General features: G+C 38.3%; 1 protein-coding gene across 1 annotated transcript; it reads right to left on the reverse strand.

Annotated features, from left to right (window-relative positions):
* Positions 1-8488: 8488 nt before the first annotated feature.
* Positions 8489-14004, reverse strand: eda2r (ectodysplasin A2 receptor). Its single transcript, XM_036523798.1, has 7 exons — positions 13833-14004; positions 11118-11217; positions 10389-10567; positions 10107-10195; positions 9557-9721; positions 9314-9418; positions 8489-9120 (listed from the first exon to the last, which is right to left on the reverse strand). Exons 2-7 carry the CDS (start codon positions 11199-11201, stop codon positions 8489-8491), a joined length of 1254 nt encoding a protein of 417 aa, XP_036379691.1. The 5' UTR covers positions 11202-11217; positions 13833-14004.
* Between the last annotated feature and the right edge of the window lie 4201 nt (positions 14005-18205).

The following is an 18205-nucleotide window of genomic DNA, read 5'->3' on the forward strand; positions in this document are numbered from 1 at the left end:
CATCACCCCCCCAATGCCTATTCACACAAGGTATTTATGCCTCAAAATGCATTTATGGGTCCTTTTATTAATCCGTTTGTCTCTTCCAGTAGAGTGGATTGGTGTAAGCTCAGTACAGTCAGGGTGTACACAGTATTGTGTATCTTCTTGAAAGAAAAAAAAAAAACTAAATTATCAACACTTTACCTAGAAATTCATGTTTTCCCCTAATACGTAAATGGACCTTAAAATCAACCTGAAGGAAATCAAAGGGAATTTGAAAACTGACCTCAATATGTACTAACTCAATGGTTCTTTCAAGAATGATTTGTGAGGGTTTGGTAAGATTTTGTTTTCTCATGGAGCCTTACTCCTATAAGTGCTTTTTTTACTTGGACTAAATCATGTTTAAGTGCTTTTTAAAACCATCCTTCTGACAAAAATTGACGGTCAAGGGTCACACTGCAGTACGGCATTGTGTCCTTGTATTTCTTGCAAACAGCTGGCTTGGGTGAGACGCATGCCCTCTGGAGAGTAATAAACACCTTAAACTCAATGACTAGATTTATAAAGGCATTTAATTCCATCACTACTAAACTTTGAAATGACAGGTTTAAGACTTCAGATCATCAGGGTCTCCGCTCCACAGGCCAAAGCTCAAAGTTTTATATGTGCATGCGTGTGTACATGTGTGTATATGTGAATGTGGGTACCTGCATATTGTCTGTGCTTGGGGGATGAGGCAGGGGGACTTGGAAGCTTTTCGGAAAGCACAGTGATGGCAATCAGCCTGCATTCTAAGTAAGTTCACAATCAGACTACAAGACGAAGGAATGTTTCAGGGGACATATTTCATTTTTTCCCCATTAATACAGCCTTGACGCTGCCAATTACGCCACTTGCTATCTTGGCAGAATGATTGTGTCCTCCTCCCTGCAGCCTGCAGAACAGTGGGGCACTGTGGGTCTGACTACACATTTTGGCCAAGATAAAGAACAGTTTTGGGACACAGCACTGCCGAGTGGAAAATAACTTTTGTACATTCAATTGCCTTGAATGAAGATGCAGAACCTCCTTTGGAAATAGCTTTCTGCACAGTAGGCCTGGAGTAATTTGAATACTGTGAGCCATACAGCACAGATAATTATCCATATTCAATAGTGTATATAGTGTTCATATGACAACTATGACAAAAGGAAGTTGAGACAAATGAGACTACTTCTTAGCGAGATATGTAAAATTTAATGCAGGAAATGTTGCAACTATGGTACCTGGTATGGTTTGCTCAAAAATAATTAAGAAGCTCCTTATATTGCATTGTTATTGCTATCTGGCAGCCTGAATGTTTGGATTTTCTTTTAATTAGAAACAGAATGCAGCTGAACTCTTAATTCAAACCAAATGCTTTCATCTGCCAGGCAACCTTAGTTAACTGGCTAGCCAAGAGGGTTTCCGTTATTATCGTGATAAAAATATTTTATAGAACAATAATTCATCAAACAGCTATCAAAGGCCCATGATTTTAGTTTTTGTTTAGCCCAAGGAATTCCTGTTTGGGAGTGTATAACTGTAGGAAACCTAACAATTGCTACTTATAATACCCAGTTAAATCAAAAATATCATCCAGAAAGCAGATCAGAAAGTTCCATCCTTATTAGTGATGCCTTTAAGTGAAAGGATATCACTGACCCACCCAAGTTTTTGCAGAGCTACAGCCCACTGTCACTAAATTTAACTTGGTTGAGAAAATGTTCACTTAAATAAAAGTCTATTTAATAATATTATTATATAGTTTTCACAATTGCACAAACAAATTGGTTAGGTACAGTTTCAATCACCGGATTGAATTACTCTAGATTACCCGAAAGCACTTTTGATGCATTATGGTTGCTTCAGGGCTCAGTGAAGGGTTAAATTAAACACTTTCAAGAAACTATGGCAGCTCTGTTAAGGGTAAAGAATAACAATTTACAATTATTTTTTGATACTCCTTTGACTTCTACAACATTAATTAGAAATGTCCAGCTTTGTAATTGTAAGCTTTATAAGTCACATTAGATAAGGAGGTATACAAAGGAAATCCGTAATTATAACTTGTCATAATGGGCCTAGCATAAAAGTGCTGCTTCTCTAGGCAATACTAGCCCTGCATGTTCACACCTTCAAGAAGCACCTCAATAGCTTATAATAACACGTTCAACAAATTATGTTTTACAGGCAAATGTAAATGTAAATGTGACATTTAGAAGTTAGTTATGCAAGCATGAGAAAAGATGAGAAAGTCTGTGAATCATGTTGGGTCTGTCTGCAATAACTAGCGAACCTAGAGTTTCTTTTACACACATTATATATTCCAACATGAATGAGCTAAACTGTGGCAAAACAGAACCGTGATCTGTTTTGTCCCCATGAGAATACAGGTGATTGAGTGGATTAGGGATTGCCTCCAGGTTCGAAGCATGATTTAAATTAAAATCAGATTCAGGGTTTACTTTTACATTGTTCAAATTCTGAACTCTAAGCGCAACACCTGATGCTATAGGAAATACATCTATCAACTGCATTTCCTTAGAGTTAATTTGACAATACTGAGGTGATGTCTGAAAAGTGAATTCAGTGTGTTCTGGATCTTCTATCTTTTGCCTTTGACCGCCATGCCCTTTATCAAGCCTGGCACAGACTGGCATTTCAGGCAATGCTCCCAGCTGTGTAACATCCAACCTCTCTGGGTGCATTTCAAAGGTAAGTGGAAGATGCTCTGAATCAGACTCTCACAGCCTTTCAAAAGGAGATTCCAACAGCTCTTGGTTCATGCCTTCTCTGTGCTCCCTGTGCAAAAATCCTTTGGTTCAGTTATTTCTTCCCACCGCTTTTCCTGTCATTGCTATCCTAACACTTAAACCTTTCTCCCCTTTCCTCCTCCAGATCTCATCACACATATCGGGTTGCCTGGTCAGTGTTTAGAGTATGAGGAACAGTGGCCTGAAGCTCAACTTGGCTGACACTGAGCTGTGCTAGTCCAAGCCAAGTCCCCCTCTCCACTTCAAGACCCCTGTATCACGCAGGAGAATGATACAATGTCTGCATCCCAGACTGCTAAGAACATTTTAGTGACCAAGGACAAGAAGCTGGCCTTTGCTGAGAACATTAGTCATAATGTTCTTGAGCCAGGTCTACAGATTTTTTTTTTATCAGAAACATTGAAGAAGAATTGGCTCCCTTCTTCTGCCTACTCAACTCTGCTCCTGATCCAGGCCCTGATGCCCTCCCACTTTGACTTTAACAACTAATCTCGCCTCTCTGCCCATGTTATGAGTCCTCTACAGCTCAGCTACAACACTACTGACCTCTGAAAATATTCTCACATCTCACCTCTGGCTACTGTTAATGGCTCACATTCAGTGAAATAGATTTGCCCATCAGGCATTGAAGGTAATAGCTCCTCAGTATCTGTAGGCAGGGTTGGGGAGTAAGGGAATACTTGTAACGGCATTTCATATTTAAAATACAAAATATGAGTAACTGTATTCCGTTACAGTTGCCATTTAAATTGATGGTAATCAAATTACAGTTACATTTTAAAAATATTTAGATTACTGAAGGGATTACATTGGATTTTTTTCATTTAATGTTTATTCAGTTGGAAAATCTATCCAATAATAGGCAACTCCAGGGTGTATCTCCCATATGAAAAAAAAAAGAAGAAAAAATCGTGCAGCCTATCGGACTCACAAGACAGTACAATGGAGAGTGAGACAGAAAGCAACCAGCGCAACATGTTTATGTCATGGAAATACCGGGACCATTTTACGTTCAAATTTGGCTTTCAAGGTTGCAACATAACAGTACAATGCAAGCTGTGTTTGCCAGCAACCAAACTGCTATCTGCTTCAAAAGAATCGACCTCTAACCTGAAGAAACATTTTGAAGTTAGTTCTCTTTTTCATTATTTAAGCTAATATTGATCTCTAGCTAGCTATCTTACATAGTTTGGCTGCACTGGATTAGCTATTCAGCTAGCTAGTAGGCTAGTAGGTATAGTATTAAAGCTAACTAGCTAATGAGTTACATACAGTGACAAAACAAGTGAAATTTCACATGTTCAAAACTGCGATTACTTGAACAATTTTACACTATGCATACATTAAATTGTTAAGCTACTCCTTTCTCACTCATAATGTGTTAAGGGTGGCTTTTGCCTTTTCTAACTCGTGTTTTTGTGTACAGTTCTTACATTAACATTTACAATTCTGAAGAAACTGCGATGAAATGCCCATAGACTTAACATGGGGGTGCCAAAATGTTAGCCACAACAATGCTAAGTGAACATTCTAAAAATAACCGTTCAGAAGCTTAGTCGGATGAACATTCTTTAAAAAACTGTAAGAAGGTAATCCAAAGTATTTAGATTACATTACTTACCGTCAGTAATCTAACAGAATACGTTACAAATTACATTTTAGGGCAAGTAATCTGTAGTGGAATACATATTAAAAGTAACCCTCCCAACCCTGTCTGTAGGCAATCATTGGACCATACACACTGGACAGACACAACCGCTCTGAAAGTTCAGGATGCCTGGCCATCTCCTGCCTGTGGGGACACACTTCCCGTTCATATCTCCTGTCTTTCTGGGTCCAAAATAGTAGGATGAGTACAAAGAAAGAAAAGATCAGGGCAGCAAAGTTGCTGGCCATCTTCCATCTTCTTAAGACTGCATCTTAATTCCCCTGACCCTGTTTCTCCCCTTTTTTGTATACTTTGGTTATTTGCCTTCTGAATGGTTATTATAACATATTTTGGACTTTTTCTTTCATTACTTACATTTTTTACTATTTTCTGTTTGCACTTCCCCCTTTTAGGAATTGCAAACTGTACCTTTCTCATGGCGGAGTGCTGAAGGGACACACACACAATCCTTCAATACACTTGCACATAGTACAATTCTTTTTCACTCTACAAGTCGAATTGTGCAGGAGAGCAGACTGAACGCCAACTAGACAATAGTTCACACTCTCCACTGATATAATTTGTATCACTTGCAGGTGCCTCTTGAGCTTCTGGAAGATGCCAAAGTTGTAGGATGAGGTGTCCTGGCCAACAACACCCACTGTTATCCTGCAAAATGAAGCCAGTTGTCTTCCACTGTTGCGGACTCCTAAACATTGTCAGAAATCCCCAGACTGAGCTCTAAGACCTGAACTTGGAAAAAACACCTTAACTGGCTGAGCCTGTGGTCATTGTATCTTTGTTCAAATATGTGACTGGTGTTTGCTGAATATATACTGGTGTTCATGTGGCTACATTACTGATATTACTACTCATCATATGCAAATATAAAATTGAGGGGGTATGCTCACTTTGATACAACGCATCTAAAATACACACTGATATGGTAACAGCCCTGCAGCAGATATAATTAAGCACTGCAACCAACCATTTACTCATACATGCAGAATGAAAAGATAAAATGTAACATCACTGTTTCTGTATATTTCAGAGTCAGCAGATTAAGTCATTTTGCTTTTCTGTTTTGCTGTTGATTTAATGAAAGAGTAGAATGAGACCTTCATCACTGTAAAGTATTATTAAAATATGACATAAAAAGGCAGAAAGAAATCAAGAATAGGACATTAATATTGCAACACCGTCCAGATATAGATTTCTATTGAGACATGTAATAAGCATGTCAATAAGCATCTTTTTTAAAGAAGTCATCAGAAATTTGTATCACGGGCCGCCTAACAGCCCTCTCAGTGAAATGAATGGCACCTCTCTGAAGGTGTGTGTCTTCATGCTGCTCTCACTCAGCTCTGCATGACTCTGCTTGCAATTTAGGAACGTGTCAATTTCCCAACGAGTCAATTTGCACAATGTTCCAGCTCTTAAACCGAGGTGAGCATCTCATTTCCATAATTGTACTACACTTTCCAAATCCCGACCGGTTTCTAGCCCTTGGTGCTCATTTCAATATATTTCATTTTCATTCACAGTGCAAGTGTTTGGTAACATCTGAGTGCATGGTGTTCCCTGGAGAGAAGCCTTTTTTTTTTACCTGAACAGGACATATTCTGCCACAGCTTCAATCATGTTTACAGCCACTGGGATGTATTTAGGCCTCTGTGGGTGCAGCGCACAACAAAAGACCCTCTTTTTATACACGCAAGTCATAACTTGAACGATCATTAATTGGTTGTTCTAGATAGTATTTTATTTTGGAGAAACATTGCCATTCTTAATATGTTGCCTAGTTAATACACACTGTATATTTCAAATGTGTAATTTCACAGTAAGTCTCTCTTGGAGCAACATTGGCACTGTAAGGCAAATGAGGCAATGTATCAATGTGAAAAAAAAAGTGCAAATGCATGTCGACGGTGTCATTATAACGCAATTTGGAAATTTACAACCAGAAGCATTCCTTTGTGCATATTGATGAAGGACAAGCTGCTTTTGTTTCATTTTAAAAGTAGGCTTCAGTTTTGACTGAAATTGAGCATAGGACTATAGGACTGATAATTGCTATTGATGTATTCACCAGTGTTGTCTGGTTTGAAATTCAAATAAATTCCTGAGCTGCAGAAACTTTGGCAGAATAATGTACAATGTCCAAAATAAAGCACTGTATTAAAACAGATTATGAATAACATTTTATGAATAATATGAAATTATGAGTTAGTCTTGATCATGTAACAGAACTGGTAAAGAAAAAAACTAATAATAATAAATAATTTAACTAAAAAACACAACATGTATTTCCAACAGTCTGGAAAAAATGTTTTACAGCTTCACTTTCCAGATATTAACATGATGTTTTCAGTTCCAAGGAATTTTGATAATTATATAGTAAATAATGAAATATCCAGTTATACCAGGCAAATACCTGTTCAACTGCATTTGAATAGTCAAGCAAAAGTCTCTCTGCCCTAACACTCTTTTCTTTTTTCTCTGTTGCTGCTAGTAACACTCTCATTCATACAACACAGAAATCAGCACTGATCTTTAATTATGGTATGACAACACTAGTTTCTAGTATTTTGCAAATATTCCATTATGTTTAAGGAGGCTATATAAACATGTAATAAAAATAATAAGCCTGTTTGCATTTAAGTCTTTAATCAGGGCAAAAGTTAGATCACCTGTGTTCGCCTTTAATGTTTTAAAGTTTTTTGCAGTCTGCAAACTAAAGTTTACATGCAGCATGCTAAAGTTTACAACTTTACATAAAATTTACACTCCATATGTATTTGTTTCTATGTAACAGCATTACATAGGAAAAATTTATATCCTATTTATCCAGTTTATTATTGGAACACTGCACAGGTCTCTTTTCTCTTCTTTCCAAAGAGGCCAACTTCCCACCCAGCTATGATGTCAAGTCATCTTCCATATTCAACAAACATTAAACACACAGTCTTTTCTGGATAATGCCTCTACACATTTCCTTTGCTTTAAAGAAGGTCCTTACATATCTTACATAATGCTAGTATGTTCTGTATCTGAATCTCCCACTGAGGGCTTTTGATTTTCAAATGTAGCAAAGGCAGAGGGTGACACCAAAAAAGAAATGAAAAACCTACATTTGTAAGAACCTCTTCATTTTAGTTTCCCCTGGCATATATATAAAAACAATTAAGTATTAGGAATTGAGTAACCTACCCTGCATTAATAGACAACTCCTCTTCAAGAGACTCAGAACATTGGGCACCTGTGAAAACAAACACAAAGAGAATGTGCTTTCAGTATACAGTATTTCAACACAACAAGCAAACAGACTGGAACTGTCCCTCATTCATGAAATGGATTCACTTAAATTAGCCTGTACACATTTAGAAAACTGAGGAAACAGACCCAAGTTGTTCCAGGCATCTTGGATGGTGTCTATTAGAGGAAATACTGCATTTACAAAATTCTGGATTCAACTGCTAAACCATTTTTATAAACAATCGTAAATTTATTGGCATTCCGGTGCACCAGCCCACACTTAATAGTTAAGATGTGAAATAACAAAATGCATGCCATGGTGATGAAGGCAGGTAAGTCTTCAGCTACATTATATAGCTAGCTAGCCAGTCAGCCATATAACTTAATCTGAGACCTTGCTAGCTAACTAGGCTAGCCAGCGAACTAATGTGAATTGCTTATAATGCTAATCCCTAGGCTTCTAAATACTTATCTAACTGGCTACACTGCACAGGTTTTTCACACTGTGGACACACACTTCAAATAGACTTTTTTGTTTGCACTTTTTGTTGGTAAATTGATTTTTGAAATAAACATACATTCCAACACCAGACATCTGATGTTTCTAAAGTATTTCCTGGCCTTATTTGACCTTAGTTGTCTACATGAGCACGAATGCTGGACCAGTGACTACCAAACATACACACGGTGACTCTCCATGACCCTGAAAAACAGAGACCTCTGTTTTTAACATCTGCTTGCAGAATCATAAGTTGCAGACCTGAAATTTATACTCATTTTGCATTCCAAAAACTTGTGTTGTAGGTCACAGAAAATGGCACTCAGCATGAAAGGATGCCATGTTCAAAGGCACATGTGGCACAACGTTGCTGACTTCTTCCCAGTATCTCAAAGGCAGGTTTATTACCATGTTGCTACATCTGAAGTTGTTACAGCTGCATTGTTGATTTCTGTTCAAGCAGCTGTTGTTGCTTTGCATGGGGTGGGCAGATGGGCTGGTCAGTTGCTCCTCTGACAAGGTTTCGGCGTACCCTCCAGTTGCCTCTTTTGATGCTGTAATCTCAGCACTTGCAACGTTGCCATCTACAACAATGGAACTGTTAAAGTCTAATTCAGTGCACTCGACTGGTGCGTGCCGGCGCCTCTCTTTCTGGTCAGAGGCACAGTAGAGGTTGGCTTCATCAAACAGGGCGCGGGGCAATTCCATTAGGTACTCTCTGCTGTTCGTGGACTCAGACGACCTCTGAGAGACGCACCCCAGACAGCAGTTGCTGCAGGTGGAGCTTTCCACCATCAGAGGCTGGGTTTCTGACAAGCTGCTGGCGTAGCGGGGTTGGTGGTCAGAGGCTGACGCCGAGGGTCCTGGAAAGGCGTACACCTTGAGACAGGACCTTAGGCTGGTGGGAGAGTCCTCTGCAGCCGAGCCTTTGCACGGAACTGCCGCAAAGAAAGTTACAATTTACAGCGCATGCTCTCAGAGAATGCAAACTCTACAGTACATGGGGAACAAAGTCCATAGTAATTAGCAAGTCTAATCTTTTAACTTTGAAGGTTAAAAAACACTTTAATAGAGCATGACAAAGTAAAAATAACATTTAACAATGGGATGAGGCGTTGCCATGTTTCCTACCTGAAACCTGTACCTCTTTCTCGAGGTTCAGGATTAAGGTCTCCACATTCCCAGTGGTCGCCTGATTACATTCACTGTGGCTGCCACTCTGTGATCTATCACGCCCTATTGAAAGAGGTACAATTATTACATTGGGCGAAAACGCAACCTGCTGGATGATTAACCGAACTCTGCGTCATAATTGAAACGTGAAATACTGAAATGTTACTGGGTGAGACATTCTCTGAGTGCATGGAAGAGTACCTTTAAACAATTTCCTGAACGAGGTACATCTGCAGTAGACAAAAAAAAGGACAGACAGAGCAACCGCCACGGTAACCAGAGCTCCACAAATGGCGGCGGCAACAGCAGCCTGTGGGGGCGGAGCCTGTGAGCTCCAGACTTTCTCCACTCCCACTCCTCTGCTTCCTGCAAAAGAGTTTAGTTGTAAGTCTAGTCTGAGAAGCTGCCTTGGATCTAGGCAGTGAAAAAAATCTTTCTTTCTCAACACCATGCTGCAGAAAGCATACAATTCACAGGTTATCTGAAAACACAACAGACATAAAATATACGACATACAAACATAATACAGATGTACCCTAAGTTTTAGATAGGAACAACCATGGTTTGAGGTTTGAGCAGTCCTCGAAAAGCTCTTCTAGATAATTGCCTTGCTATTCAGTGAAGTAACCACGTGAGCGGCTGCAAGTTTTACAACTTCAGCTTCATTCTGGCCTGGGGGCAGGAACGATGGGTTGTCACGCAAAGCTGCTTTGCTACACAAAGCTGTAGGGCTGTTTTTCCTGCAACTTACTGGAGCACTGGCGTTCACTGCCCGAGGAAGGAACACATGGCATACACTCCACATCCTGCAAACCATCTATTCGTGTCTTACTGTAAAATCTGTAATCAAATGAAAAGAAAAAAAAAACAGACTGAACAGCAACAAACAAACAACACATCCTTACTGTATTTCACACAGGCATCCATTTTTTCAGCTGGTTACCAGCCAAAATGCACTGGCAGAGACATCCCTTCAGTCTGTTATATAAAAAGGCATGTCAAAACATGTATTTAGGTGACACTGGTCACATACCCCAGTAAACACTCTCCGCAGACTGCGTTGCTCCTGGTGGTGCAGGGAAACAACTCATGCCTATTAACACGTTTGCAGGACTGGCAGAGTTTGCAGTTGTGATGACCCCAGTCCTCTTTGTAGAACCTCACATTACAAGAGGTGCAGTAGGCATGCGCTCCGCTTCCATAGCCACACTCCTGATAGGTTTAAAAACAGAAAACCTAAGCTCAAACCAAAAAATAATAGGAATTTTCAGGACTTAAACTATAAATTAAAAAAACGTAGCAGAAATCATACCGAGCCAGCGCTAGAGGTCGGGTTTTAAGCTGCGTTTCAGCTGCCACATCCAGGGAGTGCTGGGGTTATTTAAGGTCACCAGTTAACCTCTTTTGGCAAGGAGGTCTCCCTCACAGCAAATGTGAAGTTCCACAAGCACAACAGCCAAGTCTACTTGTGTGAACTTGAAACAACGCTTTTTGCCAGCAGGAGCTCACCACAGTCAAAACAAACTCTGTTCCATTTTACAGTACTCAGAAATCCTTGTTGCCGTATTCTGCTGCTGTTCTGCATAGCAAAGATTTATCGTGGCAAACTTGCGGTCTGTGTATTGCCCGGGTATGAGAAAGTTTATTGCTACCTCCCTGTAGTCATGTTTTCAATACAAAGAAATTGTGCTCCTGTTGTCTACCCTTATAATGTGTCATTTTCAAACTGGATATTTGTCTGGTTTTACTTACTAATACCCACCTCAGACAATTCCTGTCCAGGTCCGCATTGTTGGCAGATGTGACACTCGCCTTTGTAGTAATACTCCTTTTCTGAGCAATCCATGGCAAAAATTAAGAGCCTGAAGAAAATTAACATGTAATGAATCTTAATAATGCTTACGTCTGACCAACAGGTACACATGCTAGAATTCAGATAATTGCCCCTTTCAAATGTCTCAAACATAAAAACAAATATACTGAATTTTTATGTGGCCTCTTGGAGAATATTTGTGGCTACACTCTACAGTAGACTGTCAAAATATAATTTTTAATACAACCCTAATACAATGTAACCAACCCTCAAACCTTGACCCACATATAGAGAAAGCCAATGTCTTGTAATAATATACCAACTTTGGTGAATAACAAAAACAATTTTGAAAATATGTTTTCTTTTCCAGCATTTCAATCCAGGAAAAAATGTCAAAAAGACATTTAGAAAAAAGACAGCTAGATATGATTCAAACTATATGAACATGATTCATCACCTTCAAACTTCATCCAAATCAATGTGCAAACACTAATAATGATACAACACAGTTTCAAATACAACATCTCCTTTTTGTAGTTGCTGCAGAAAAAGTAATTATCTTCTCTGACTTGTCATTTTAAGTAGGATTATAATAATGCTGCCCGCCTAGAATTTGTTGATTATAATTGATATGATTCCCATATAACATCATATCCCAAACTGTACAGCATACTGATACATGTAAAGTATAATTCAGTTAACAAAGCCTCTTACAGCAAAGCTCCTTTCTAAAAAAGTCAACATTTCTTTATAATAAAAACTGTATTTGTTAAAGCAGCTAGACAAATCACAGGAAGTAATTCAAAACTACACAATTGCACTTGCTCTTTAAAAGTACATACATGTTGTCGGTTTACAGTATCAATGGCCAACCAGTGAGCTGGTTAGCTATCCTCCACTTTAATGGTCTCTGCCTCAATGCTCCCTCTATCATTTCTCATGAATAGCAGTGATGGTGGAACTATGGCAGTCAAGCAGCCAGACAATGCCACTGCAACTGGGCAAAAGATGAAATGAAAATACATTTTTCTTGACAGTGAAATGCCCAGCTCCTATGACCTCTTCTCCCCGACTATCAATTAGTTGGAATAAAACAGTAGATGCAATGGAAGTAATGATTATAGCACTAGTTTTAGGTGAAATGTGAGTGTTAATTCATCTCAATCAATCTGTGTTCAATATATATTCATGAGGTATGTTTTAAGGTTTAAGATGTTTTTTTTTCTAATTCTTTAGAAGTTAACAACATTTTGCTATTAAATTCATTCAGCTACAATACTTAAAGACTAGTCTGCCTAGATGTGTATTAATAAAGGATACTTACGGCTCTGTTTGGAAAAGAGTGCCCTTATTTGATCTGAATGAACCACATTATGACTGAGATGTTCACAGTTCAACCATGGCTAAGAATGACCCTTCAGAGCCATGCTGTAGTCAAAATGGCTAAAATTCCTTGTGTTTCTGCATGAGTACACCCTTGGCTGGATATCAGGATAACCAATTCACCCAAAACCCAAAACCCATTGGATTATATAATAATGGATTTGTAACCACTGTCAATAATGGTTCTTGGGCATTTTGAGGTACTAACACAATTTAGTGTTTGTCTCCATAAATAAGACTGCAGGCCTATGATGAAGATCTGATTGGACTGCAGGATTCCTCTCTCACAGTGGGGAGTACTTTTACTGACTGCAAGATGAGCTACATGTGCATAGGGAGAAAGGCTTGAACTAATGCTCCTGAACTAGAAATTGTTTTCACTACCACCTGCAAAGTACAGAGCTCTGCAAGCCGGGCAGAAGAGGTCATAGTGATATGGCCATTCACTCTGCAGTTGGATTGGAATCAGGAAAACTTTGATATACAAGAAAAACAGACAGAAACACAAGCAGGTTGACTGGAACATGCATGTGAAAAATTTTTATACTAGCTATAGACACTGTGTGTGCACTACGTCTAATAATTTTAAAAGGCCGTTCTTTTAGAGGGCAAGCCTATTTTAGCGCTTGCTATTCTATGTTTTCTTTCTGTATATGTTTTAAGTAGACTACTTAAACATTTTATTCTAAGTGTCATTCACTAATATATACCAATTGTCTCACGCCATGTGAATCGCCATCAAACGTGTGTCTGCTAAATACTAACAATAATTTGTTAGTGTGACTCTTTTGTATTAATGGCCTTATTCTTAATGTCACCATTAATCTTATGGACCTTACATTTACTATATTGTAATCGCTTCCACGTGCTACAGATATCCGTATAAAAGCATGCAAAATTTTTGAGAAATTCTATTTAATATCGATGGAGAAACACATCAAACAACTAATTTTGTCCAAAATAATAAACGCAATTTCCTGAAATCCGTATAACTGGATATTACAGACATATTCACTATAATAACAACAGATAATAATTACGTAATTATTCCGAGTTAAATCACTGAATGAATAATGAGCAGCGCAAGGCCACGAAAACATTAAAATGAAAACTATCATTATGACTTTAAAACGCAAAGTGATGATGCGCACATACCCTCCCTCACAGAGCAGGCGACTGAGTCATCGTAGATTGCACGCTAAGTCTCCTCGATCCCCTTTCCACCAAAATTAGCCTACCTGGTGAGTAATATTATGCCAAGGGAAAAACACGTTACAATACCTTGTTCTCGTTCTTCGACCACTAATTTAGCACTTTTGCGTCTGTGAAGTTGGGAGCCACTTCTGCGCGATCCAAATTTAACTCAGCTCTCTTTACCGTTTCACACATGTCCAGACATGCCTTTACCCAGCAGACGTACTGCCGGCGTACCATCACCGCTAAGCTTTGGAAAACGCGATGATGCGCTATAACTTAAATTTAACACAGCATGTTAGTTATGTTAGCTATGATTGTGCAATAGTTGTACGATTACAAATAACGATAGTGGAAAATAAAACTATTTCAAAAGAATAAGTACCTACCCAGCAATAATAAAAATAAATATGAAGTTTAGAGCTATTATGCTGAACTAAACTAGGAAGCATTTCATTTACCTTCTCTGATCGGTCTGTAGCTGACTGCAAATGTTTCACTAAAGTACATAGCGTGAACCTAAAAGGTTATGTGAAAGGGTGGGTAGTAGCCAGCGCAGACAGGTTGATGTAACACTGTGCAATATCAGGGTAATTCTTCCACGTTGATACTGTAGTTCCTTATTTCCGTCCCATTGTCCGCATGCGCAAGTCAAATCACAACAATCTTTTCGAGATGGATTCAAGACCGCTGAGTGTACCATCGGTAGGAAACGCATGGCCATATACGTATTCTATTCGAGAAAGAATCATCCGATTCAATCCGACTTAATGTACACGGTTTACAAACTTTCTAGTGCGTCCCCTTGAGCACTCAAAACGTTTCCTGTATTTTTTACCATGTATTTCGCAGGCATTAGCATCTTTCTCTCTTGAGGTGACGAGTTCTACAGAGAACTACCTCGGTAAACACATTAAATGGAAATAAAAAAACACGTTTCATTATAGTTTATGCGTGACTAGTTATTGACGTGATTCTGGAATTCTTTGTGAGTTATTATAAGGCGCAACACTGAAAAATAAATTAAGAAACGGTTACACGGACTATAATACACGGTTTAAAAGGGTTTTACGTATTTTTGAGCAATTGTGCATGTCTTTGCGGGGAATAGATAGCAGGAACAGTTACTTTTAAGTTAACTATGTATGACACAACCGCTAGATGGCAACTGGATTAACCAGTAATAACAGGACTTCTCTGTCCACGACGGCAAGCCAGAGGGCAGGATACAGTATATTTCAGCGCTGGTGGTCAGACAGCTCAGGGTACAGCGCATCCCGATTTACAGGAGTTATGGAAATCACGTACGATCGCTTAATATTCAAGTAGGATTGGTTGAAGCAAGTTGGTTTTGTGATGGTCACATTCCTCTCATGCCGGGACAGTGGAGTTCAGCTGGCTATTTCTAGACGTATAACTAAGTATCTCTTGGCTCTATGTTGTGTTTTAGCTGTTGAAGTGGAGTCCTTCCAGGACTGTGGCAGTGACTGTGCAGATTGGGTTACCAGCAGCCTGAGCAGGACAGCTTGCGTGGAGGAACATGCATACTGTACTATGTGGGAGCTTTCCCCAGCTAAAGATGTCAGCAGATAATTGTGCAAGTACACACCTTGGAGAGAACACAACTGATGTTGAGTGACAAACTAGAAGGCTAGAGGGTCATCCAAGTGTCATCTTGAGCCTTTAACATATTTAGCTGGTCTTTGCTTTATCAGTACTCATTTGATAAAAATAATTGATTATTAATAACCACACCACTGTTTCACAATGATAATGCACCAGGAAGGCCCCAGTTTTATTCTACATTCACTCTCACCGTATTATTTATATTGAGTGGGGCTGTCCCGCATTACATTAGAATTACATATTTTTGTTATGTTCTTTCTTGATGAGGATGTGACCATTGACAAACCAATTACCTGCCAGATCAGACTCTTTACATGTCTTGAGCTGGTGTTGTTGCAGTTGTTGACATGCCAGATTCATATATGGAAATTCATATTGCCTTGTGTTTATTTTTGTATTTAAAATTACAGGCGTTCTTAAAGTTTAATTTGTTCTGAGGAATGGTGAATTCTTTGCACTGTTAACCTGTGGTATAATCTTATAGAGGAAATAGAATTTTTCTCAAATGGAAAGGGATTTGAAATCAGTTTCAGCAGTTTTTCACAGGATGAAATGTAGAAGAGATTACAGTTAATAAGGGAGAGTTCTAGTGTGATGTTGTTAAATATTATTTATTTACATTAAAATATATATTATGTTAATGTTTTGATTGCTATAGTTAATGTGGTGTACACAACAGTGTATATTATTTGTTTACTTGTTTTTTATCAAATTCACTCTTGATATTTTCTTAATACAGCCAGTATATTATAGAATTTATAGTAGAAAGACCTTCTTTTCACTACAGGAAACTCTACAACAACAGGTATAACTCATTATAGCTGAGTGTCAACTCCAGGCAATTGGCTTTTGTATGGAATGACAATCACACTGACTTTTGTAAAATGAATGTCTAGATGGGGTATGAAGTTGTCAGTTCTGTGGGTATGTCATATGTTGCTGTTGAAATCAGTATATTCTAAACTCAACTTTTGGAAAGGAAAAACTTGAAACCGTTTTTTTCACTTTGTCATTCAAACATAGCCATATAAAAAATATATAAAATGCATATTTTGAAATGTTTGAGTCAGAATACAGAAATAGGTTTAACTTTAACGCCCAGCATCAATGCCTTCTCCTATGTTTTTGGAAGTTGATGGCTGTCACTTGCTTTAAAATGCTCACTGAATAGGGCAGTACTATCCACATACACACTGAGCACCAGTGCAAATTGTAATGTTACTGTAAAGATGCTTTATTATCACCAAATTAATATGTCCCAGATTTTTACTGTGATGCTCTTTATCCTGTAGGTTAAAGCATATACAACTGACACATTATGCTCATTAATGTCAGTGACCACCAAACTCGTCATGTGTTTGTATGGTACAGAACAACACTCAAATACTTCACTTAGAGTTGTGGCCAAGGGTATTGCAGTTTGATCCAATTAAAATCTTGAGCTCTATTTTAAATGCTTACCGTGATAGGAGCATTCCATTGAAATGGTCTTACTGGACATATTCAGTTTTCAACTGAGCACTGAAAAGATAAAATGAAACATGAATACATATTTCTTTTCTAAATAAAGGGAAAGGATTCAGCTTCATTCAAAATGCATTAGTAAATTTCAGGTAACCATGGTAACTGTGTAGTGCAGAAATCACTCTGAGTTGATAAAATGAAGAAATCTATCAGACAACAGACTATTTTCTTTCCCTCATTCAGCAGCTAGCATAGCAATTTTTAAAGGGAATAGCACTTCACTCTGCAGTCAGTTACACTGAATCTAACACAAAACGGCTCCCATTAAGTTAAAAATGTCCTGCAGTTCACACTAAAATATATGTTATCAATCTACTGTTCCTACTAACCCATGTGTAAAACGAAACAGAATAGTCTCGAACATTACTTTCAAACAAACTCTTCCATTGCTGTAAATAAATTCATGCTTCAGCCAAAATGGCCAAATGGTAACATTTCAAGGTTTTAAACTTTTCAACAAATCCTAAATGTTCCTTGTACAATGTTTGTAGGTATTTGTGGCAGAGTTCTGGTAAGGAGTAAAAGACTTTTTCCGGCATGTGTGATTGACCAGTATGACTGTGGTTATGACTGAAATATGATCTTACAGTCATAAGAGTGTGATTGAACAGTTGAATAGATGCTGTGTTTTAAGGGGAGGGTTTTAAATGTTGGGTTTTTCTTTCAACCAAACTATGTAATTTATGTTCTCTCAAGAAATGACAAAATGAGAGATTAATTCACCTTCTACCAGTCAGATTCATATTCTCTTCATATTCTCTTCCTTTTTCTCCATTTATCTCACTGCATAGTTATGTTGGTGTTTCTGTCTGCATTTTTCAATACCGCCATCATACATTTTTCTGTACATACAATACAATAACATAACACAATAAGCATAATTCTGTTCACATGTTTTCCCAAAAAGAAATGCCTTGTTCACAAACTTATGTGTCTGTGAACCTTCAGCTTCTTCTCTGATCTGCTCAGTGTGAGCTCTGTCTTGCCCTGGTCCTTGAAAGTATTTCCCCTGGTCCTTCATTGCATTAAAAAGTTACTGCATTAACATGGAATAATGCCTTGTCATTCACCCATCCCATCACAAAATTATTGGGCAACCATCGCTATACATTCTGTAATTGTCAGTACTCAAGCACTACAGGAAATGTGAGCTCCTGTACATTTTTCATGACACATGCTACTTATTTTTACAGTTTGCTTCCAAAACCTCCAGCGATCATCATTTCTGGCAGACACTGCAGCAATACTGTTGTTGCTTCAGTTTGCCTCATCTCCACCAAAAAACAAAGAATATTCTAAAACAGCTGTCA

Source organism: Megalops cyprinoides, chromosome 3, assembly GCF_013368585.1.
Source record: "Megalops cyprinoides isolate fMegCyp1 chromosome 3, fMegCyp1.pri, whole genome shotgun sequence".
NCBI classification, from domain to species: domain Eukaryota; kingdom Metazoa; phylum Chordata; class Actinopteri; order Elopiformes; family Megalopidae; genus Megalops; species Megalops cyprinoides.

Bases quoted from the DNA above. Each gene is read 5' to 3' on its own strand.
- eda2r (XM_036523798.1), bottom strand. From the start codon at position 11,201: ATGGATTGCTCAGAAAAGGAGTATTACTACAAAGGCGAGTGTCACATC. The intron at 10,568-11,117 runs GTGGGTATTAGT...TAAACCTATCAG, and splicing joins CTGGACAGGAATTGTCTGAG to GAGTGTGGCTATGGAAGCGG. The intron at 9,419-9,556 runs GTACTCTTCCAT...CTCTTTCAATAG, and splicing joins GTTCAGGAAATTGTTTAAAG to GGCGTGATAGATCACAGAGT.